Genomic DNA, 23,925 nt, shown 5'->3' on the forward strand with positions numbered 1-23,925 from the left:
CATGATTGCTCAAGCCTCTACGGGATGTAGCCACACTGCTGAAATTAAAGAGCAACGATAATTGGAAAACTTTTAAAGTTTTGATCAGTGGCATTTGCTAGAATGGAGTGGTTGAAACACTCAGCCAATGTCACGCTAGTGAAGAACCCAGCGTACGACGATGGGAAAAGGGGGGAAGCCCAGCAACTAGGGAAAGGGGGAGTGGAGACCCCTAGGCAGATTAACAACACCCTGACTACCCTATCGTCTCTAAATAGGTTCTGCACCTATTGCAGAGCAGGATACCTTAGCCCTGACTGACCATAGAGCTAGGCCCTAGGTAGGGAGGGGGAGGGGTGAGCACTAGTCAGCCAACACTGCAACTAAAGACAGACAGGTAGACAGACAAGGGGATACACTTAGCTTTGAGAAGAGACGAGAGAGATCACGACTACACTTCACAAAGGAACTCCAAGAAGAATATAGTCGACTGCTAGAACTCCAGACCTGAACAGAGGAATTTACTGTATCACCAGCGATTCCCTGGAGCAACTGAGTGTATTTAAAGTTCCAGCAAGGGTTTGTTAATTAGCCACAGAAGGTGGAGATCACTGCTGGGTCCTAGAGAGGGAGGGACGATGAAAGGATCAAGAAGGTGTCTGCAAGGCCAAGCACAGCGACCTTCTACAGCCGGATCCAGAATGACTGTCAAACCTGACACACCTGTGACGGCCAAGCAAGTAATGATCGGCTCATAGACTTTCTATTGAGCTTGTTTTCGGTCTTAGAGGAGAGCAGTGCTCAACCGAGGCATCTCGGCACCTCCGAGAACCCCACTGATCAAAACTTCTGAAAAGGTTTTGTGAGATGACAGCTTCTCCTTGACTGCAGCGAACCCACAAGATGGGTCTGATATGACTACGATCCTCTTGTGGTCCTTTAATGGAGCAGTTGCAGTGGGGCCCCTGGCGATCACATACATTTTTATTATTTCTTTACGACTTGCAGTGGATATTGCACTTTTTTTTTTTGATAATCACTTGTCTCGATTTCAGGATCCTGTTCACCAGCTCGGTGCTTAACCTGGCTGAACTCGTCGCTCTCCGACCCGACCTTGGGAAGCTGAGAAAGGTCTTGTATTTTCACGAAAACCAGTTGGTTTACCCTGTTCGAAAAAATCAAGATAGAGATTTCCAGTATGGCTACAACCAAATCCTTTCATGGTGAGTGCGTGATCTCCATTATCTATGTCTAGAGATGAGTAAATTGATTGACAAGACCCTGGTATACCAGGACTGCTAGATGTGATACCTGCGAAATTCCTCCTACCTTAAGGAGTCCCTGGCGTCTCTTCTGTATTGTCGGTCCGGTGTGATGTCATCCTTGCGGCGTGGTCCACACATGATGTCGCAGGGCCTACTAATCGGATGAGACAGCAGGAGGAGGTTCGCAGGGCTCCCGTCTGTCAGTCACAGACTACCAAGGTGGCTACCGGGCCAGGATCCTGCAAATCGTTCCATCATCTCTATCTATGTCTTATGGCGAGACTGAAACGTCTCATTTCTGCTTTCACAATGAAAGTTACTGTCGCACTGATATCACTTTTATGGTCATTTTTTTTGTAAAACCACAATTGTTTAAAAATCGCGGCATAAAAAAATTAGCAGAACTGTTTATATATAGGTAAACCAATATGATGATGAACACGATCCCAGGCGCCTTCTTGTTTGACACCGGACTTGTAAACCTGTGCATGCAATTATAGGAAAAGATAAAAAATGCAAATTGTATACAGGAGGAAAACATTAATGTATTGACTTTTATGTAAATGTCATGTCTGCTGCAGAGAAAACTTGCAACCCTCTGCTAACCTTTCATATTTAAAGGCATTATAACCTCCCGTCCGCTCTCTGCTTAATTATTCCTGCAGGGAAATACATATGCTACACTTAGGTTTAGAGCTTTTTTTTTTATCTTTCTTCTGTAGAATCTGTGCAGATTTGCAGCTCGGCATCTGATTTCCCCTTTTGCCTCTTTTGCCATTTACCGGTTGTTCTAGTTGAAAGCGACATTGACCCCCGGTACCATTATATTATACGGTGATTAAAACTTTACTAATGTGCAAGGCCAGGCGTGCAGATTGACGTCTAAAGGAAAAAGCCTTTAGAAATGGTGCATGCTTAAGACCACACATGTCAAACCCTGGCCCGCAGGGTGATTATATTTGGCCCACGGCGCTGGCACTGACCCCCATTATACTGTATGTAGGACTATGTGGGGCCATTATACTGTATGGGGGACTATGTGGGGCCCGTTATACGGTATGGAGGACTATGTGGGGCCCATTATACGGTATGGAGGACTATGTGGGGCCCATTATACGGTATGGAGGACTATGTGGGGCCCATTATACTGTATGGAGGACTATGTGGGGCCCATTATATTGTATGGAGGACTATGTGGGGCCCATTATACTGTATGGGCGACTATGCGGGGCCCATTATACTGTATGGGGGACTATGCGGGGCCCATTATACTGTATGGAGGACTATGTGGGGCCCATTTATACTGTATGGAGGACTATGTGAGGCCATTTATACTGTATGGAGGACTATGTGGGGCCATTTATACTGTATGGAGGACTATGTGGGGCCATTTATACTGTATGGAGGACTATGTGGGGCCATTTATACTGTATGGAGGACTATGTGGGGCCATTTATACTGTATGGAGGACTATGTGGGGCCATTATTCTGCATGGAGGACTATGTGGGGCCCATTATTCTGCATGGAGGACTATGTGGGGCCCATTATGCCCTATGGAGGACTATGTGGGGCCCGTTATACTGTATGAAGGACTATGTGGAGCCCGTTATACTGTATGAAGGACTATGTGGAGCCATTATACTGTATGGAAGAATATGTGGGGTCATTATTCTGTATGGGGGACTATGTGGGGCCTATTATACTGTATGGGGGACTATGTGGGGCCTATTATACTGTATGGAGGACTATGTGGAGCCCATTATACTGTATGGAGAACTATCCTCCTTTGGGAAATATGCAAATTGTCTCTTCAGAGAGGAAGAGGATTAGAACTCTAGTGCCACCTATAGGAAGTAGATGGTAAGCGCTGCACTCCTTGTCTAGAAGACCGCCCATCATCGAGGGGGTTGGTAACCTACTCAACTCAACGAGCAGTACACAATAAAAATAAAAATATACGTAGTTGATAGTTGATACTTGTCCTTTGTGGGAAAACCTCTATAGGATAACTTATGCTGTTGTGTAGGGCTTTTTTCAAAACTGCTGTATTTTTGCCACGATTTTTTGAAAATCTTTGCAAAAAATCTGATGGCATTTTTACCCCAGTAGTAGTAATAGGATCGGCCATCAAGATCTGATTGATGGGATATGACCCTGCCGATCAGCTGAAGAAAGGGGCCGCTGCAGACCATGTATTGTACAAGGAGTGCATTTTCTTTACAGGATTATTCCCTTGATCGCACCGATCGCTCTGACTTGTAGGGCCCCCACCGATCCTGAGAATAAAGTAAAACCCTTTAATCCCCTATCCATACAACAGGGGATAACTTGCTGATCGTGATCGGGGCAGGTTTGACTGCTGGAACTTCCAATGATCCCGAGAATGGGGCGCTGCAGCCCTGTCCTAGGAAGTGTGCAATGCTCGACCTTCACTCCATTCATTGTCTATGGGACCGCTGTAAATAGTCAATTGCAGAGCTCAGCAGCCCTACAGACAATAAATGGAGAGGAGGCCGAGCATGCGCAGTTACGTTCCATTCGGGACTAGGTGACCGGGCTGCAGAGCCCCATTCTCGGGATTCCTGGGAGTACCAGTGTTCATACCCACATCAATCCACAAGTTATCCTCTATGAAATGTATGGGGGATAACTTGATTTTTTGGAGAATAACCATTTAAAGAAAGTGGCAAAGTGACCAATTGCAGAGCCCAGCAGCCCTATAGACAATAAATGGAGAGGAGGCCGTTCCATTCGACATTGGGCTGCAGAGCTCCATTCCCAGGATTGCTGAGAGTACCAGCATTCAGACCCACAGCGATCCACAAGTTATCCTCTGTGAAATGTATTGGGGATAACTTGATTTTTTGGAGGAATAACCCTTTAAAGCAATTGGCAAATAACCAATTGCTGAGCTCTGTAGCCCTATAGAGAATAAATGGCGAGGAGGCCAAGCATGCGTAATTCCCCTCCATTCGGGATCAGGCTGCAGAGCCCCATTCTCGGGATTACTGGGGGTACCAGCGTTCAGACCCACAGCAATCCACAAGTTATCCCCTATGAAATGTATGGGGCATAACTTGATTTTTTGGGGAATAACCCTTTAAAGAAAGTGGCTGCTATGATTGGAGATCCATAATGATTTCCGGGTTGATGTATATTGGGTTAGTATGTAATGTGCACTCTGCGGCCCAGTTAATATTTACGTGGAGTCTTCCAGTTCTGTTCCGCACTGAGCACTTTATTCTCCAAGTTTCCCTCACGTTCTCCTTTATTAATGCATGGTCCTTGTATTATGTCTATCAGCGGATGCACAGTACAGAGAATCCAGTCGCTTCAGTGGGCCGAAAAGCGAAAATTAGAGGTCAGCTTGCTTTATCTTGTATAATGGAGTGTGAGGAGCCTCTTTGATAAATTTCGGAGCGTAAGACGTCTCTCTTGCTCCATTATGGCCAATGAAGCTTATCCGCATCAGTTTACCCGTTCTAGCTTCACACGGAGTTAAATAATGTCTCAGACCTTTAACAGGAGCGCTGCGCCATTTTCACGAGCCGCTAAGCCATCACTCAGCCATGTATCTTAATGTAAGACGCGGCTGAAGTAAAGAATGATGGCGTCAACGTGTCACAATCCCGTTATGTCTGAGCGTTGGCCAATATGAAGATCGTCTTGCTTAACCTTCAGTGACTGGCATAATATGAGCTTGAGTATAAGTAGGATAGCAAGAAAAATACCTGCAGGTGGATTTTTCATCAGCTTTCCTAGGGTCCTAAATCTGCCTAATTATGTTATCCCCCCCACTCTCTGTCGCCATTTAACAATGAGTGGTGGCTCAGTGGTTAGCAGGCTGCAAAATCTGATGCAGGCCAGTTCTCTATGTCCGGCCGTCTTCATTGTGCCTTCTCTTCTCCCATTCTGCCGAAGTCTCTCCAGCGATCAGATGTGATCTCCAGGAGAAATCCTCCCGACTGTTTGCTTTCCCTGTAGCGGCCACTGCAGGAGAAATGTGGAATTACATGGCGACAAATTCCACTGAATAAACAACCAATTGATACTTGATTGAGTCTTATCCAGTAGATTATGGTCAACTCTTTCTGTTCGGATAGCTCCATGTCTTGTGTACCGGCAGCTGACTAGAGACTTGGACCGGCTAGGTCTAAACAAGGGAGCAAGGGATTGTGCATTATTAGGTTTTCCCCTTCTGCTGCCGTTGGGTAGGTCACCTTCTGAAGATCTTTCTAATTGTGTCTTTATATCACGCCATGCAGCTGGACATAACTATTTAAAGTTCTTCTATAGTCATCCCACATGTTATACAAATCACCTTTAAGCGGTGTTATGGGTAGGCCCGGACCATCCTCTCTACCTCCTGCGATCTTGGTAATGTAGCCAATGTGAATGGTGTCCTTTATGGTATCTCCCTTTAGCACCGGGCTGCCTCACGCTGTCCACATTGATATGTAGCGTGGCACATACGATTAGGATATTTATTTCTCTTGCTCTCGAATGGAGGTGTGGACTACCCCACAGTGAAGTCTTCAATAGCAGAACAGGAAATGCGAAGTCACGGGACCAAAGAAGCAGGTAGGAAATGTCGCCTGATGAAGCAAAAGTTTGAGAGCGAAACGGAGAAGGCCGGCTGAGGTCAGGGCTGGCGGCAGACAAAAAGACTTAGTCAAATCCAGGAACAAATGTACGTCACAGAAGACTGGAAGCAAAAAGACCTTGTTGCTCAGTCACAGTGTGTAGGACACTTATAAAGCCTGGGCACTTTGGCATTGGTTGTAGTCAGGGGCACGCACATGCCCTCTACGGGCCGGCACATGCGCACAACCCACCTCCGGAACAGTGAAATACAAGCAAACAACAGCAGCCATGCAACTTGTCACCCAGTTTTCTCAGAAACTGATCTCGCTAAGAAATGTCTGAACACCTTGACAGTTGACAGAAGCCGACAAGGACTATTTCTATTTGCTGCTGATTTTACTGTAAGGGGAAATCCATCTCGAGAGAAGCCGTGACCGGGGTTCTTGAGCTTGTTGTCAGACTTATGCAATCTCTTCATGCATTTTTTTTTTCTACGTGTGTCTTGGCTCGTTCTTTCCTTGGGGATAGGGATGAGTGGTCTCGTGCTATAAATATTGCATCCTAAAGTCTTCATGTCTTCTATCTTATATTTTTTATCTAAAGCTAAAAAATTGCGTCATCCGTCGATGTCAGGACCTCCATACAGTTGTATTATTCTCCTGATGAAAGCCTGAAGCCGCTGTGGTGCACTTTACTGGTTGCCATATTAAAAGTGCAAATTATGTACTTATTCCCAAAAGTACAGCCCTACGTGTCCACTTTGGGGGGTCCCGTCCCCCCCGTACTCGTCACCGGAGTATGGGGGGAGCATTCCAGACTAACATTTTCTTCTATGGTCAAATAAGGATCACCAGTGGGATAAGCTCCCCACAGAGTTTGGTGGTGCCTGGGGGGGCCTCTTTTAAAGTGTTATTCCTAAAATTTTAAGTCCTCACCTATCCGAAGGAGAAGTCATAACTTGCAGACCTGACTGCAGTGACACCCACCTTTCCCATGAACGAGGCTCTGAAATACCCACTCGGAAGTGAGCAGTGGCTGACTGCTAGAGGGAGTGAAGCGCTGCAATTGGCTATTAGTGAAGTCCACCTTTTTAAAGGGATTGCTCAGGCTTGAGATATTGATGACCTATCCCTAAGAAATCAGATCATGGAGGACCAACACCCGCCACCCCTATCGATCAGCTATTTGTAGGTCCTGCGGCGGCCAGATGTAATCAGTGACTTGAGCCAGAAAAGCACAGCTCCGTTCACTGTGCAGTGGCCATTCCGTGGTACTGCAGCTCTGCTCCTACTAACGTGAATAGGAGCTGAGCTGCAGTACCCATGAACAGACACTGCACAGAGAATGGAGCTGTGCTGTTCTGGCTACCTTACATCTGGCTGCAGCCGGAGCTTCGAATGGGTAATTGATGGGGATGCCATCTGTTGGACCCCTACTGATCTGATGTTAACCTATTCTAATGATATATCATCAATTTTTTGGTTTTTATTATCTTTTTCTGTTATTTTTGCGTCTATTCGTCCGAGTTTGGTTTTTACACACAGCTCTTAAGTCTGTTTTAAAATAGAATTTTATCTGTCAGCAGTCACCACAAGAGGGAGCTCACTGCATACAGGTTTATTACTGCGTTCAGTGTATAAAATGTATGCAGTTAGCACCTTAGCTCCCCCTAGTGGTGACTACCGGTAAGCCAGAGTTTTATCTTTCAACTTCATATCTGTGTTGGGCTTTGGAGATCTGACCTTAATATATGCCCACCCTTTAATACTCTGTAGTTTTAGGGTCCTATCCTGATAGAGTTTTGGACTTATTTAGATTTTAAAAATATATTGGTGTTCACAAAGGCTGGACATTTACAGTAATAATAAAGAAGCTCCCCTGCCTGCCACTTGGAAGGGTACAGTTTACCTAATTTATTCTTTTCATGCCACTCTAAGATCTTAAAGGGTTGTACCCGTCTTTATAAATGGATATTGTTGGATAGTGCCTGAACATATAAGCAGTTTTTTAATTTAGCGCTTATTAAAATTTTCAGACGTTCTTGAGATATCAATACTTTTCTTTAGTTAACAGCTTGTTGCCATAGAGACCGACCACCACTGCTAGAAAGAAGAAGCTCTGTGCTTACAACCTCTTTTCTGTTGAGCTTGTGGGCACTGTTTTGTAGCTTGTCAGGATCTCTGGAGCGCCCTGTTACCTCCTAGTCTTGGCTATCTTACAAGCTAGACAGCAGCGGTGGTCGGTCTCCTAGACAACGGGCTGTAAACAAATGAAAAGTGTTAATATCTCAAGAAGGGCTACAAATTTTAATAAACAGTAAGTTGCAAAAATGCTTGTTTTACCAACACGATTCAATAATATGCATCTAGGAAGATGAGAATGATCCTTCAAAATAACTGAAAATAGAATAAACTAAGTAAAATATAATTACCCGGCCTGTATCTGATTTTCCTTTTCATTTACTTCCAGCCTAGTTGCTGACATGGTGGTGTTTAACTCATCCTTCAACATGGAGTCTTTCTTAACGTCCATCAGCAAGTTCCTGAAGCTGATTCCAGATCACCGGCCTAAGAATCTAGAGCAGATCATCAGACCTAAATGCCGGGTCCTTCATTTTCCCATCAGATTTCCTGACGTCAGCCGGTAGGTAATCTCTCATCTCCGATCTGTACAAAGTCACTGACAAAAATGACTCAAATGGAATAATAGGGTTTATACTGAGCCACCGGTAGATCAAGGATGGAGGATAAGAGCGGTATCCAGGAATGCAGTTTATTTGTCAACGTGTTTCGAAGCCACAAACCTCTTCATCAGGACAAACCACTTTGGCTTGTCCTGATGAAGAGGTTTGTGGCTTCGAAACGCGTTGACACATAAAGCGCATTCCTTGATCCACCGGCGGTGCAGTATTAACCCTATCATCCCATTTCAGTTGTTTTTCATTCATTGGTCTGCAGCATCCTTGAGTCTTAGAATGGTTGTGTTCGCACAACGACACCAGATGAGTACCATTGCCTTTGGTCTCCCCACCGTAACTCTAGTAAATTCCTATTGTGCTTATTGTTATTCCAGCTTTTTTACCTAAACTGACAAAAATGAGACTCTGCTGCCATTATTTTATTTACTGGTGGTTTTCTGACCTCCAAATGTCTTGTATACAAGATAGTCAAAGATATTTAAAAAATTCTACTTGCAATTTCAAATTTTGTGGGGTTTTTATGTTGTCAAATTTCCAGTCCTGGTTTTATCCTGTTCTTGTCGTGTGATGCTTTTGCCCGCCAGTCCATGATGACTATCGCTATTACATGGGATGTATGGCGTCTCCGCTAATATCAGAAATGTCAAGCCATCGGGCTGCTGGTCTTCCTCTTCGCCTTCATCCTTCTATCCTTCCGACCATGATGTCCTTCTCCAGTATTTGCCCTCTTCATATGATGTGTCCAAAGTAGGCAAGTCATAGCTTGGTGATCTTTGCTTTGAGTGATATGTCTGGCTTGATTCGTTGGTTCTTCTTGCCATCCATGGTATTGATCACATCCTTCTCCAGCACCACATCTCGAAGGCGTTAATTCTTCTGTCCTGTTTCTTTATCGTCCAGATTTCACATCCCTATAAACATATCTCTTAGACCTGATGGGGCTGTTATACTTGTTGAAGTTTCTATTTGTCGGACAGTTAGACATACAGACTTCTTCATAGCCAGGTGCAACACAGCTGTATTCTTGCACTGACCTATTGCACATTTTTATCATTCACTGCTACAAAATCTGCAGTAAAATTTGCATAATTTGCTGCATATTTTGCTGCGGATGTTAGTCCTTTGTGAATATAACCTTACAATATTGTTTTTCTGGGAATCATAGAGAAAAATTTTAAAATCCATAAAGACATCTCCAGGGAGGGGAAATATCACCTTCACATGAAACATATGGGATTAATTATAACTGGAGAAAAGAAAAACTAATTATAACTGTGGAAATGAGAGAGCTGACAATTCAACCCCCATTGAAGTAGGGATCTCCTGCCATGAATATGTAATTACAGCCAATATTTGCCCTGAGAGCTGGTCTCTAAGTCTAGGATTCGTGTACTCCGAGGCGGAGAAGTACAGGGGCTTTCTCTGTTCTAAACAATTAGCTTCCTCTGTTCAGAGAGTCTGAAACAAATTCTCTGGAATCAGTGGTCAGTGAGGAATATTGGGGTTTGCATTATCCTACATATATTGGAGCTATACTTTTGGTGTCATAGCGAAGGGACGAACATAATGCATTCACTTACATCACGATAAGGCCAGCTGAATATCTCCAACTTAATATCGGGCAGATGGATGATGCTATCCATGATATTTTTCATCTCTATAGAAAGGTAAAATCGTGATAGGAAACATGACAACGGAACCTCCTTGTAATGCACATGCACGGACTGACTGGCGTGTGCGTGTTTAGTGATCCCACTGGACCATGAACCGGAGAGTGCCTGGAGGGGCGTAACTAAGTATCTGCCCGATCCGACCAAGGTCGCACGACGGCATACGACACCAGTGCACCAGGAAGGAACCGAGCAGAGGGACCAGGTGCTACTCCAGGTCAGACCCCGGACACGGCTGTTGACCCACACAGGGGAATACAGGAACAGGCAGGTTCGGCTGGCACCCTGACTGGTGGGTATAGGCAGGCACGACTGGTATGCAGGCAGGCGGGTATGCAGGCAGGGGGTACAGGCAAGCACGGCTAGAGTGCAGACAGAGAGGCACTAGCAGGTTAGAGCACAGACGGGATAGGACCCAGTACAGACTGGGACTCAGGAACAGAACCGCAGATGCGTTGGACAAACACAGCAGAGTGAGGCCGCCCAGAGCGGTGAGCAAGAGCAGGGCAAGACGAGACCGCCTAGAGCGGTGAGCGAGAGTAGAGCAGGACGAGACTGCCGGAGCAGCGAGCAAAGGGTCAGAGCAGAGTGAGACTGCCGGAGCAGCGAGCAAAGGGTCAGAGCAGAGCGAGACTGCCGGAGCAGCGAGCAAAGGGTCAGAGCAGAGCGAGACTGCCGGAGCAACGAGCAAAGGGTCAGAGCAGAGCGAGACTGCCGGAGCAGCGAGCAAAGGGTCAGAGCAGAGCGAGACTGCCGGAGCAGCGAGCAAAGTGTCAGAGCAGAGCGAGACTGCCGGAGTGGCGAGCAAAGGGTCAGAGCAGAACGAGACTGCCGGAGCGGCGAGCAAAGGGTCAGAGCAGAGCGAGACTGCCGGAGCGGCGAGCAAAGGGTCACAGCAGATCGAGACTGCCGGAGCGGCGAGCAAAGGGTCAAAGCAGAGCGAGACTGCCGGAGCGGCGAGCAAAGGGTCAGAGCAGAGCGAGACTGCCGGAGTGGCGAGCAAAGGGTCAGAGCAGAGCGAGACTGCCGGAGTGGCGAGCAAAGGGTCAGAGCAGAGCGAGACTGCCGGAGCGGCGAGCAAAGGGTCAGAGCAGAGCGAGACTGCCGGAGCGGCGAGCAAAGGGTCAGAGCAGAGCGAGACTGCCGGAGCGGCGAGCAAAGAGTCAGAGCAGAGCGAGACTGCCGGAGCGGCGAGCAAAGGGTCAGAGCAGAGCGAGACTGCCGGAGCGGCGAGCAAAGGGTCAGAGCAGAGCGAGACTGCCGGAGCGGCGAGCAAAGGGTCAGAGCAGAGCGAGACTGCCGGAGCGGTGAGCAAGGCAGAGCAGGGCTAGAACCGCCGGAGCGGTGAGCAAGACAGAGCAGGCAAGAACTGCCGGAGCGGTGAGCAAGGCAGGGCAGAGGGGACAGGGCTCAGTTCACACGGAACAGACTGGAAGGGAAAGGCAGAACCAGATACACACAAGATACTTGCAATGAAGTAGCGAGTGGACTCTAAACTCACAAACGGAAGTACAGCGACAACGAGTAGGAGTTAAGTGCAGGTTCAGACTCTGCAGAAAAAGGGAAGGTATGGACATAAAGAAAAACAGGAAACAGGTTAGGAGACAGTCCAGACAGGAACTGTAACAGCAGCAAAATACAGGAACGAGCCAAGGTAAAGCCAAGTGCTGGTTCAGACAATGCAGGAGAAAGGGAAGGTACGGACAGAGAGAAACAGGAAGCAGGTTAGGAGACAGTTCAGACAGGAACTGTAAAGCAACAAATACAGGAGCGAGTCTGGGTATGCGGCCCCCAGAGGGCGGGACGAACAGACAAGGAGCGTGTTCAGACAAGCCTGGAAATACAGCCTCCAGGAAAGGCAGAAAGACAGCTGGCTAGAGAGCACAGACAGGACTAAGTTCAGACACGGGAACTGACACCGCAAGGCAGGAAACATAGACAGGACCTGGCACATCAGTGACAAGAAGCCAACTGACAGAACAAGATGCTCAGGCATGGATTCCAAGGAGGAGCTGGTTTAAATACCAGGTGACAGACAGCAATAGGCTGAGGACGCATTAGGGGTGTGTCTGCAGCAGCTACAAGAAACAGGAAGTTCGGCGGGCATCGCCCTAAGCAGCCAGAGCAGAGCAAAGCAGAGATTATGGAAAGAAGCCAGAGTGGCAGTCTGGACTGGAAATCAAGTGCGCGCTCTTGCACAGTGGGAGATGGACCACTATGCAAGGACGCTGCCAGGTATGTTACAGTACCCCCTCCCTTACGCCCCTCTTCTTCAGGCCTGCCAGAATCTTCCGCAGGGAATTTGAGGGCCAATCCTTCTCTTCAAGGAGATTCCTTCTACTGTCCACAGGAAGAGACAAAACTGGTCTCATCTGGGTAGCTAGGATGCTACCTCCTATCCAGCCATCCTCAGCACCAGACGAAACGGGTGGAGTACCAGGAACAGCACACAAGGAAGTCTCACTCCACTTATTATCAGGTAGCACCCCAGAGGGTTCAGGAGACAGCTGGAAGTCCTCCGCCGGGTTGGAGGGGTGCAGAGACTCGGGGGTAACCTCAGCTTCGGGGTACATCTTGTCAAGCTCACAGGATGAAATGGGCGAGGTATCAGGTGCAGAGTATAGGGAAGTCTCTGTCCATTCGCTACCAGGTAGCACCCCAAAGGGTTTAGGAGACAACTGGAGGTACTCCGCCTGGTCGGATGGGTGTAGAGACTCGGGAGTAACCTCTGTTTCGGAGTACACTAGGTCGGACTCACTGGACGAAGCGGGCGAGGTATCAGGTGCAGAGTATAGGGAAGTCTCTGTCCATTCGCTACCAGGTAGCACCCCAAAGGGTTCAGGAGACAACTGGAGGTCCTCCGCCTGGTCGGAGGGGTGTAGAGACTCGGGGGTAACCTCTGCTTCGGAGTACAATAGGTCGGACTCACTGGACGAAGCGGGCGAGGTATCAGGTACCAGGTGTAGGGAGTCCTCCTGTGTGGATTCTGGGTTTGCAGCAGTCTCTTCGGGAAGGAGAACTGGTGCGCTACCCACACACATTACCCGTCGGGGCTGCTCCGGGATAATGGGAAGTGAAGCTTCAGCAGGGACTTCAAGGTTGGGGTCAGGAGGTCTTTGGAAGGACAGACCTTGGCGTGACGGCTTGTCTCTACGCCTAGCACGTCTGGACTGCCTCTTGAGGTTGAGAGAAGTATTCCGGAGAGCGTAGTCATCGTGTGTGGATTCTGGGTGGGCAGTAGTCTGTTCGGGCAGGAGGACTAGTGCGCTACCCACACACATTACCCATCGGGGCTGCTCCGGGATATTGGGAAGTGAAGCTTCAGCAGGGGCTTCCGGGTTAGGGTCATCGAAGACCATTAGAAAGGCCACCAGGAAGGCCTGCAGGTCCAGGACGATAGGATCCTGTGCGTCCCATAGGGGGGTGATCCATTTCAAGGCATCACCCGCTAGGTAAGACATCATGAATCCCACCTTAACCCGATCGGTGGGAAAATAAAGAGGGTAGAACTTGAAGTGTAGCATGCATTGCTCCACAAATGCACGACTCTGTCTTGGATCCGCATAGTACCCTGGCGGATCCGCAGGAACGGGTGCAGAAAGCTCCATCTGGACGGGTGTGTAATTCGCCTGGAACTCAGCTTGTAGCAAAAAAAAATAAAAATTTCTTCTAGATGCACGTATTCGCTGGAAAACGTCTCAGATAGCGAAGGCCGTGGGGCTCAACGGGAACCATGGCCTGAGCATGCTGTAATGCACACGCCCGGACTGACTGGCGTGTGCGTGTTTAGTGATCCCACTGGACCATGAACCGGAGAGTGCCTGGAGGGGCGTAACTAAGTATCTGCCCGATCCGACCAAGGTCGCACGACGGCATACGACGCCAGTGCACCAGGGAGGAACCGAGCAGAGGGACCAGGTGCTACTCCAGGTCAGACCCCGGACACGGCTGTTGATCCACACCGGGGAATACAGGAACAGGCAGGTTCGGCTGGCACCCTGACTGGTGGGTATAGGCAGGCATGACTGGTATGCAGGCAGGCGGGTATGCAGGCAGGGGGTACAGGCAAGCACGGCTAGAGTGCAGACAGAGAGGCACTAGAAGGTTGGAGCACAGACTGGATAGGACCCAGTATAGACTGGGACTCAGGAACAGAACCGCAGATGCGGTGGACAAACACAGCAGAGTGAGGCCGCCCAGAGCGGTGAGCAAGAGCAGGGCAAGACGAGACCACCTAGAGCGGTGAGCGAGAGTAGAGCAGAGTGAGACTGCCGGAGCAGCGAGCAAAGGGTCAGAGCAGAGCGAGACTGCCTTAGCTGCGAGCAAAGGGTCAGAGCAGAGCGAGACTGCCGGAGCAGCGAGCAAAGGGTCAGAGCAGAGCGAGACTGCCGGAGCAGCGAGCAAAGGGTCAGAGCAGAGCGAGACTGCCGGAGCAGCGAGCAAAGGCAGAGCAGGGCAAGAACCGCCGGAGCGGTGAGCAAGGCAGAGCAGGCAAGAACCGCCGGAGCGGTGAGCAAGGCAGGGCAGAGGGGACAGGGCTCAGTTCACACGGAACAGACTGGAAGGGAAAGGCAGAACCAGATACGCACAAGATACTTGCAATGAAGTAGCGAGTGGACTCTAAACTCACAAACGGAAGTACAGCGACAACGAGTAGGAGTTAGGTGCAGGTTCAGACTCTGCAGAAAAAGGGAAGGTATGGACATAAAGAAAAACAGGAAACAGGTTAGGAGACAGTTCAGACAGGAACTGTAACAGCAGCAAAATACAGGAACGAGCCAAGGTAAACCCAAGTGCTGGTTCAGACAATGCAGGAGAAAGGGAAGGTACGGACAGAGAGAAACAGGAAGCAGGTTAGGAGACAGTTCAGACAGGAACTGTAAAGCAACAAATACAGGAGCGAGTCTGGGTATGCGGCCCCCAGAGGGCGGGGCGAACAGACAAGGAGCGTGTTCAGACAAGCCTGGAAATACAGCCTCCAGGAAAGGCAGAAAGACAGCTGGCTAGAGAGCACAGACAGGACTAAGTTCAGACACGGGAACTGACACTGCAAGGCAGGAAACATAGACAGGACCTGGCACATCAGTGACAAGAAGCCAACTGACAGAACAAGATGCTCAGGCATGGATTCCAAGGAGGAGCTGGTTTAAATACCAGGTGACAGACAGCAATAGGCTGAGGACGCATTAGGGGTGTGTCTGCAGCAGCTACAAGAAACAGGAAGTTCGGCGGGCGTCGCCCTAAGCAGCCAGAGCAGAGCAAAGCAGAGATTATGGAAAGAAGCCAGAGTGGCAGTCTGGACTGGAAATCAAGTGCGCGCTCTTGCACAGTGGGAGATGGACCACTATGCAAGGACGCTGCCAGGTATGTTACACTCCTGCCTGGCACCTCCAGGGGTGAAGGTATCCTGAAAGTTAGGGATCTCATAAACTTCTAAAAGACCTAGCCCATCCCACGACCAGCCCCTACATGAGCTCACCAAGGGGAGGTATGTGGGCGTAACATTGATCTAATAAGAATCAGAGTTTGGGTTTTGGTCATTCGTCAGTCCTGGAAGGTACAGCTTGCTGTAGTTCTGTCTGTTTTTCTAAGGAGTACCTCACTCCGCTAAGCTCTGAGCCATTTCTGTGACACAGATTTAGTACTTTTCTTTCATTATCCCTTTTATTTTATGTTATTATATATACAGAATTGTTTTATTCTCATTTTCTATCATCTTTGTATGTTTTTATAAATACTGCCTACCTTTCTGGCTTAAATATATAAAATTTATTAGCTCCGTTCTTCTTGCTCTGTAAACCTGTGCCCCTGAAGCCTTACACTACCTGTAACCGATGTCCAATTGGCCTGTATAAACGATTGGTGGTGGCAGCTAGTTGTTCCTTTTGTTGTGGAGTTGGCAGTGACCGTACCGGGGTATATATGTAGTCTATGCGTTGGAATCACAGGTGTATATACCATATGCTCACTGCGAGTTCCCCAAAAACTAGCCTAGTAGTGGAAACGACAGTGATCTCTTCCATCACTCGTCAATTGCGTAATTGTCCTGACGATTGGAGGCAGCGGAGTTGCGTCCGCTGACAAAGTGGTACCAGCGGTGGGATCTGCGCGATTCCTACTGCTATTATCTGACACTGGGCAATTACCAATATACCTCTTGCCTCATGGGCCGGGGTGTTCACAGATGAGAGGGACGCCATAACAAAGAAGAGGGCCCCCATTAGGATGATAGGTTTTGTACTCAGAGCAGAGGTACCTGCTGTTTGTTTTCCCCTTTTTGAACTTGCACCAATTCCTAAATTTACAAACTCTAAAAGAAAAAGATAAGCTCCTTCTGTTCCAGGGGTAATCACCTGACTTTTTTTTTCGCATTACTTTCAAAAAAGCAGGAACAAAGCGACAAACCATAGACAGGCATAACGGAGGCGAGCTTTTAGTTGAGAGCAGACAGACTGGCCTTTGGATAGTAGCCAGAGCAATACATGCTGAGAAGTGATGGAGAGGCAGTTCCAGCACCTATAATGCTGGCAGAATGCTCAAGAAGAGGAACTGTATAATGAAGAGGAGTGGATGGCAAGTTATAGATTATGACAATTAGGACAGTACCTGGACACATGACACTGTTCAAAAGTAGTTTTATCTTGTTGCAGGGGGTGAGGGCAGCAAGGCTATGCTTTTCTAAGGTGTTTGTATGAAGGATTAGCTAAAGTTTAATTTCTAACTTACTGTTTTTTTTTTTGTTTTTTTTTTTTTTTTTATTATTCTGCGTGAGAATTTTTTTTGCACTACTTTTTGCAAATGAGAGCTCTGCTCCATAGAGGACAGAAATGCAGGTTTTTTTTTTAAATTACCGTCTGTGCATTTCTTTCTCATAACCATCCCGTATCCTTCCTCTTTAAAATACCCGTGAGTTGATTTGATTTACAGATCGCACGGCTCCCCTGAAACTAACTGAGTGGAAATGGAGAAGAAAAAGGTTAAGGATTGCTGTGGCCAAACCGAGCTTTCTAAAGCCAGCTCTTAGCCCAGAGTGTTTCTGACTTATTCTCAAATGGTAATTTGCTTTATCCAAACCAAACGCACATAGTGTAAGTAAGTGATTATTTGCATGACTGACAATCACTCCCTGCCTGCAGTCTTTTTAAAATGCATAATTTTGCAGAGATGCAAAATAAAATACAAAAAAATAAAAAATTCTCAAGGCTAAAGAACTTAGGTGATTTATTTTGAGTAGCGTTCAACCCCTGTTTCTGCTCTGTCCTTAACCCCTTGCGTTCTTGGTTTGCTATTTTTAACAAGATTTGCAATAATATATATTATTGCAATATATATATATATATATATATATATATATTCTTAGATTATTATGTGTTATTATTATAGCGCTATTTATTCCATGGTGTTTTAATATAAATATATATGTATATACAGTACAGACCAAAAGTTTGGACACACCTTCTCATTTAAAGATTTTTCTGTATTTTCATGACTATGAAAATTGTACATTCACACTGAAGGCATCAAAACTATGAATTAACACATGTGGAATTATATACTTAACAAAAAAGTGTGAAACAACTGAAAATATGTCTTATATTCTAGGTTCTTCAAAGTAGCCACCTTTTGCTTTGATCACTGCTTTGCACACTCTTGGCATTCTCTTGATGAGCTTCAAGAGGTAGTCACCAGAAATGGTTTTCACTTCACAGGTGTGCCCTGTCAGGTTTAATAAGTGGGATTTCTTGCCTTATAAATGGGGTTGGGATCATCAGTTGTGTTGTGCAGAAGTCAGGTGGATACACAGCTGATAGTCCTACTGAATAGACTGTTAGAATTTGTATTATGGCAAGAAAAAAGCAGCTAAGTAAAGAAAAATGAGTGGCCATCATTACTTTAAGAAATGAAGGCCAGTCAGTGCGAAAAATTGGAAAAACTTTGAAAGTGTCCCCAAGTGCAGTTCCAAAAACCATCAAGCGCTACAGAGAAACTGGCTCACATGAGGACCGCCCCAGGAAAGGAAGACCAAGAGTCACCTCTGCTTCTGAGGATAAGTTTATCCGAGTCATCAGCCTCAGAAATCGCAGGTTAACAGCAGCTCAGATTAGAGACCAGGTCAATGCCACACAGAGTTCTAGCAGCAGACACATTTCTAAAAACAGCTGTTAAGAGGAGACTTTGTGCAGCAGGCCTTCATGGTAAAATAGCTGCTACGAAACCACTGCTAAGGACAGGCAACAAGCAGAAGAGACTTGTTTGGGCTAAAGAACACAAGGAATGGACATTAGACCAGTGGAAATCTGTGCTTTGGTCTGATGAGTCTAAATTTAAGATCTTTGGTTCCAACCACCGTGTCTTTGTGTGACGCAGAAAAGGTGAATGGATGGACTCTACATGCCTGGTTCCCACCGTGAAGCATGGAGGAGGAGGTGTGATGGTGTGGGGGGTGCTTTGCTGGTGACACTGTTGGGGATTTATTCAAAATTGAAGGCATACTGAACCAGCATGGCTACCACAGCATCTTGCAGCGGCATGCTATTCCATCCGGTTTGCGTTTAGTTGGACCATCATTTATTTTTCAACAGGACAATGACCCCACACACACCTCCAGGCTGTGTAAGGGCTATTTGACCAAGGAGGAGAGTGATGGGGTGCTACGCCAGATGACCTGGCCTCCACAGTCACCAGACCTGAACCCAATCGAGATGGTTTGGGGTGAGCTGGACCGCAGAGTGAAGGCAAAAGGGCCAACAAGTGCTAAGCATCTCTGGGAACTCCTTCAAGATTGTTGGAAGACCATTTCTGGTGACTACCTCTTGAAGCTCATCAAGAGAATGCCAAGAGTGTGCAAAGCAGTCATCAAAGCAAAAGGTGGCTAATTTGAAGAACCTAGAATATAAGACATATTTTCAGTTGTTTCACACTTTTTTGTTAAGTATATAATTCCACATGTGTTAATTCATAGTTTTGATGCCTTCAGTGTGAATGTACAATTTTCATAGTCATGAAAATACAGAAAAATCTTTAAATGAGAAGGTGTGTCCAAACTTTTGGTCTGTACTGTATGTTTGTGTGTGTATATATATATATATATATATATATATATATATATATATATATATATATATATATATATATATATATATATATATATATATATATATAAATATAATATTTTCTAATAATAGACTGCTCGAAAAAATAAAGGGAACACTGAAATAACACATCCTAGATCTGAATAAATGAAATATTCTCATTGAATACTTTGTTCTGTACAAAGTTGAATGTGCTGACAGCAAAATCACACAAAATTCATCAATGGAAATCAAATTAATTAACCAATGGAGGCCTGGATTTGGAGTCACCCCCAAAATTAAAGTGGAAAAACACACTACAGGCTGATCCAACTTTGATGTAATGTCCTTAAAACAAGTCACAATGAGGCTCAGTATTGTGTGTGGCCTCCACATTCCTGTATGACCTCCCTACAACGCCTGGGCATGCTCCTGATGAGGTTGCGGATGGTCTCCTGTGGGATCTCCTCCCAGACCTGGACTAAAGCATCCGCCAACTCCTGGACAGTCTGTGGTGCAACGTGACGTTTGTGGATGGAGCGAGACATGATGTCCCAGATGTGCTCAATCGGATTCAGGTCTGGGGAACGGGTGGGCCAGTCCATAGCTTCAATGCCTTCATCTTGTAGGAACTGCTGACACACTCCAGCCACAAGAGGTCTGGCATTGTCCTGCATTAGGAGGAACCCAGGGCCAACCGCACCAGCATATGGTCTCACAAGGGGTCTAAGGATCTGATCTCGGTACCTAATGGCAGTCAGGCTACCTCTGGCGAGCAGATGGAGGGCTATGCGGTCCTCCAAAGATATGCCACACCACACCATTACTGACCCACTGCCAAACCGGTCATGCTGAAGGATGTTGCAGGCAGCAGATCGCTCTCCATGGCTTCTCCAGACTCTGTCACGTCTGTCACATGTGCTCAGTGTGAACCTTTCATCTGTGAAGAGCACAGGGCGCCAGTGGCGACTTTGCCAATCCTGGTGTTCTGTGGCAAATGCAAAGCGTCCTGCACGGTGTTGGGCTGTTAGCACAACCCCCATCTGTGGACGTCGGGCCCTCATACCACCCTCATGGAGTCGGTTTCTAACCGTTTGTGCAGATACATGCACATTTGTGGCCTGCTGGAGGTCATTTTGCAGGGCTCTGGCAGTGCTCCTCATGTTCCTCCTTGCACAAAGGCGGAGGTAGCGGTCCTGCTGCTGGGTTGTTGCCCTCCTACGGTTCCCTCCATGTCTCCTGGTGTTCTGGCCTGTCTCCTGGTAGCGCCTCCGGCCTCTGGACACTACTCTGACAGCCACAGCAAGCCTTCTTACCACAGCTCACATTGATGTGCCATCCAGGATGAGCTGCACTACCTGAGCAACTTCTGTGGGTTGTAGAGTCCGTCTCATGCTACCACGAGTGTGAAAGCACAACCAACATTCAAAAGTGACCAAAACATCAGCCAGAAAGCATTGGTACTGAGATGTGGTCTGTGGTCCCCACCTGCAGAACCACTCCATTATTGAGGGTGTCTTGATAATTGCCAGTAATTTCCATCTATTGTCTATTCCATTTGCACAACAGCATGTGAAATTGATTGTCAATCAGTGTTGCTTCCTAAGTGGACAGTTTGATGTCACAGAAGTTTGATTTACTGGAGTTATATTCTGCTGTTTAAGTGTTCCCTTTATTTTTTTAACAGTGTATATTACAAAAGATTTGTAATATATATATATAATGTATATTACATTCTTCTCAGGGATCTTGGTGGCTGCAAAATTGGGCATTTTTGCCAGGAAAAGAAATGTCTGAAAAAACACTATTAACCCCTTCCTTTCTGAGCCTTTTTTGGGGGGGTCTGTAATTTCAATTGTAATAACAAAAGCGCCCCCCAATATTTTTTCCCTCCAAATAGACATCTGATGTTTTGTTTTTTTGTTTTGTTTATTTGCCGGATGAGTAGTTTTTGAATTATGCCATTCTTTTTATCATGTAACGTGCTGAAAAACAGTAAAAAAAAAAAAATTCAACGCAGGGCAAAATGCTAATGAAAAAAAAAATAGATTGTGACATTTGTTTTATAGGTTTCTATAGGTAGCATTACTGATTAGGGAACATGATTTTACAGGTCGGTACGATTTACGGCGACAGCAAAATTTTATATTTTACTGGTTTAAAAAAACAAAAAATCCCAAAAAAAAAACGAAAAGAAAATTACTTTGTCTCCATTTTCTGAGACCAGTAACTTTTTTTCATGTTTCCGTCTTTGCACCTGTGTGAGGTCTTGGTTTTTTGTGTAGCATGCTGTAGTTTGACACCTTTTTGAGGTATATATGACATTTTCTATTGCATTTTTTGGAAGACGCTATTCTATATTCTAGCGTTTCCATTTTTTTTTCTTCATGGGTTAAAGGGGTATCCCTGCTGAAATGCGGCACTCGGCTTTCCCGGCAGTCAGAGAATGACTCGAGTGGCGCCAACATAAGCACCGTCGCTTCATTCAAATGGGGTAAAGTGCCTTGTTCTGGCGATCAATAGGGGTCTTGATGATTGGATTCCCCCCACTGATCTACTAGTCATCATCTGTCCTGTTGATAGCTGATACATCTTGTAACTAGAATTCGCTTATAAATCTGTATTTCGATAGATCGGACTTTCATGGATGCAATATCAAATATGTTTTTTTATCGTTCTCCTTGCTGTCAATATTAAACCATTAGGGAAAACGAGAAATCGAAAAGCAGCAAATTTTTGAGAAATTTTTGCGATATGGAAAGGATATGCCATAAATGTTCAAGAAATGCAAATCCCACCCTCGATGACCCATTGTCAGGAATGAAGAGGTGGCCGTTCTTTTTAAAGGGAACATCAAAAATGACCAAACGCAATTTTTGAAGCACCTAATGGAAATGAATGGAGAGGTAGTGCTCGTGGCACGCCTGAACCGTGAGCCATTGTGATGCTTAGCCGACAAGGAACATGCCTTTGTTGATTTAGCAGGAACAGTTTCCATGTGTTTCCCACGCTCGTCCCGGCGTTCTGCTCCGTATAAATGTCTGTATATTGCTCACCATCGTCCTCCTCCTCCGGATCTAGGATATGATGATGATGATATGATAACTCTGCAGACGCTCGGCGGCCGGTCGCAGAATAATGGTGAATATTTAATGGCTGCAGAAAACTGTTCTTGTTACCGATCTGTTATTTTACACTCCACCGTTTGCATTTTTTAGGAGTCAGAGAACAATACAACCACAACACAGCACTTGTCTTGGATTAATCCGGCCCCGAGTAATGGAAAACCCATGTTCAAATAAAAAGCGTCAGATTGGGATTCCTGTGGTTTTTTTTTATATTATTTTTTTTCACAAACGCTATCATGAAGATAACACACTTAGCACTCTGCACGACGGGTTTCTCTTAGATCCCAAACAAAATCCTTTTCCGGGAGGGAGAACTAGGTTGTGTCATCTAAAGTGTCGCGGGTGACGACTATTGCCGAAAAACATTATAGTCAATAGTCTAGCGCTAAGTTTGTAATGTAGCACATATGGGACACAGACGCTGAAAAGTTGTTTTTAATTTAATCCGCAGGATGGTTCATGAGGGTCCGTCCTCTGGGACCCCTATTGATCGTCAGAATCTCTGTTAAAAAATGGAGCGGCAGGTTGGACGCCCGACTGACGTTCCACTCAATCTTTATGGGGCTGATGGAAAAAGATGAGTTCCGCGCTCGGCAGCCCCATAAGGCACAAATGGAGCGCAGATCGAGCTTGCATACTGCCATTTTAACAGAGATAAAAAGGTCCTCCGTTCTCCAAATCTGCCCAGGTCCCTGCAGTCGGACCCCCAACGATCAACAAGTTACTATATATGCTGTGGGTAGGCGATAACTTGTTTTCACCGATCACCCCTTTGAAGTGAATCTTTCAAGTGTCCTATTTAAAGACTGTCAGCACAGAATGACTGTTCAAACCAAGCAAAAGCACCCTGTGTACCCTTTGGGTGGCCAAACAGTTCAGTGCACCTTCCCACCTACTTGTTTTCCATCTATCCCCCCCCTCAATTTTGATTGATAGCTTTGGCTGCATATAGCCAGAGTAGGGCTGAGCTAGATGGAAAACAAGTAGGTGGGAAGGTGCACTGAACTGTTTGGCCACACCAAGGGTGCAACGAGTGCGTGTGCTTGGTTTGAGCAGTCATTCCATGCTGACAGAATGAATAAGGTGTGAGATGCTGATTTTGGAGATATATACTTTTTCTATGATTTGAATCCATATCTTCATGTAGAAAACTTTTTAAATGCAGCCAGGACTCTCAGAGAAAGCCTAGGAGTCCTGCTTCTCCCCCGCCCACACGGAGTGATTGACCACTCTGGAGAGACGTTCAATCACACTCTGTGCGTAGGATACCTAGTACCAGTCTATTTTGGTTTTAAAGGAAATCTGTCAGCAGGTTTTTGCTATTTAATCTGAGAACAGAGTCATAGAGCCTGATTCCAGCAATGTGTCCCTTGCTCAGCAGCTTCCTGTACTTTCGATACAATCCGTATTTCATCAGCAGGAGATTATCAGTGCAGGACTAGGTGTCACATGCAGGCCAGTCCAGCTACTCTGTATAACTCCGCCCCCGACAACTGATTGGCAGCTTTCTGAGAATGTTCACAGGAAGC

General features: G+C 46.3%; 1 protein-coding gene across 13 annotated transcripts in view; it reads left to right on the forward strand.

The window, feature by feature from the left end:
- The window catches only part of GTDC1 (glycosyltransferase like domain containing 1), a 471,831-nt gene that overhangs the window by 57,857 nt on the left and 390,049 nt on the right, over positions 1–23,925 (forward strand). For 12 of the 13 annotated variants that reach the window (XR_012250686.1, XR_012250688.1, XR_012250691.1 and 9 more), the window contains 2 exons: positions 1,035–1,202; positions 8,299–8,472. Coding sequence is in view for 6 of the 13 variants with exons in the window: in XM_073647239.1 (XP_073503340.1) it covers positions 1,035–1,202; positions 8,299–8,472 (342 nt within the window). In the remaining 7 variants the exon portion in view is untranslated. The remainder of the gene's footprint in view (positions 1–1,034; positions 1,203–8,298; positions 8,473–23,925) is intronic. The other variant, XM_073647241.1, reaches the window with a different exon arrangement.

Source organism: Phyllobates terribilis, unplaced genomic scaffold (genome assembly GCF_046119375.1).
Source record: "Phyllobates terribilis strain yellow unplaced genomic scaffold, ASM4611937v1 Scaffold_9__5_contigs__length_417890890, whole genome shotgun sequence".
Classification (NCBI taxonomy): domain Eukaryota; kingdom Metazoa; phylum Chordata; class Amphibia; order Anura; family Dendrobatidae; genus Phyllobates; species Phyllobates terribilis.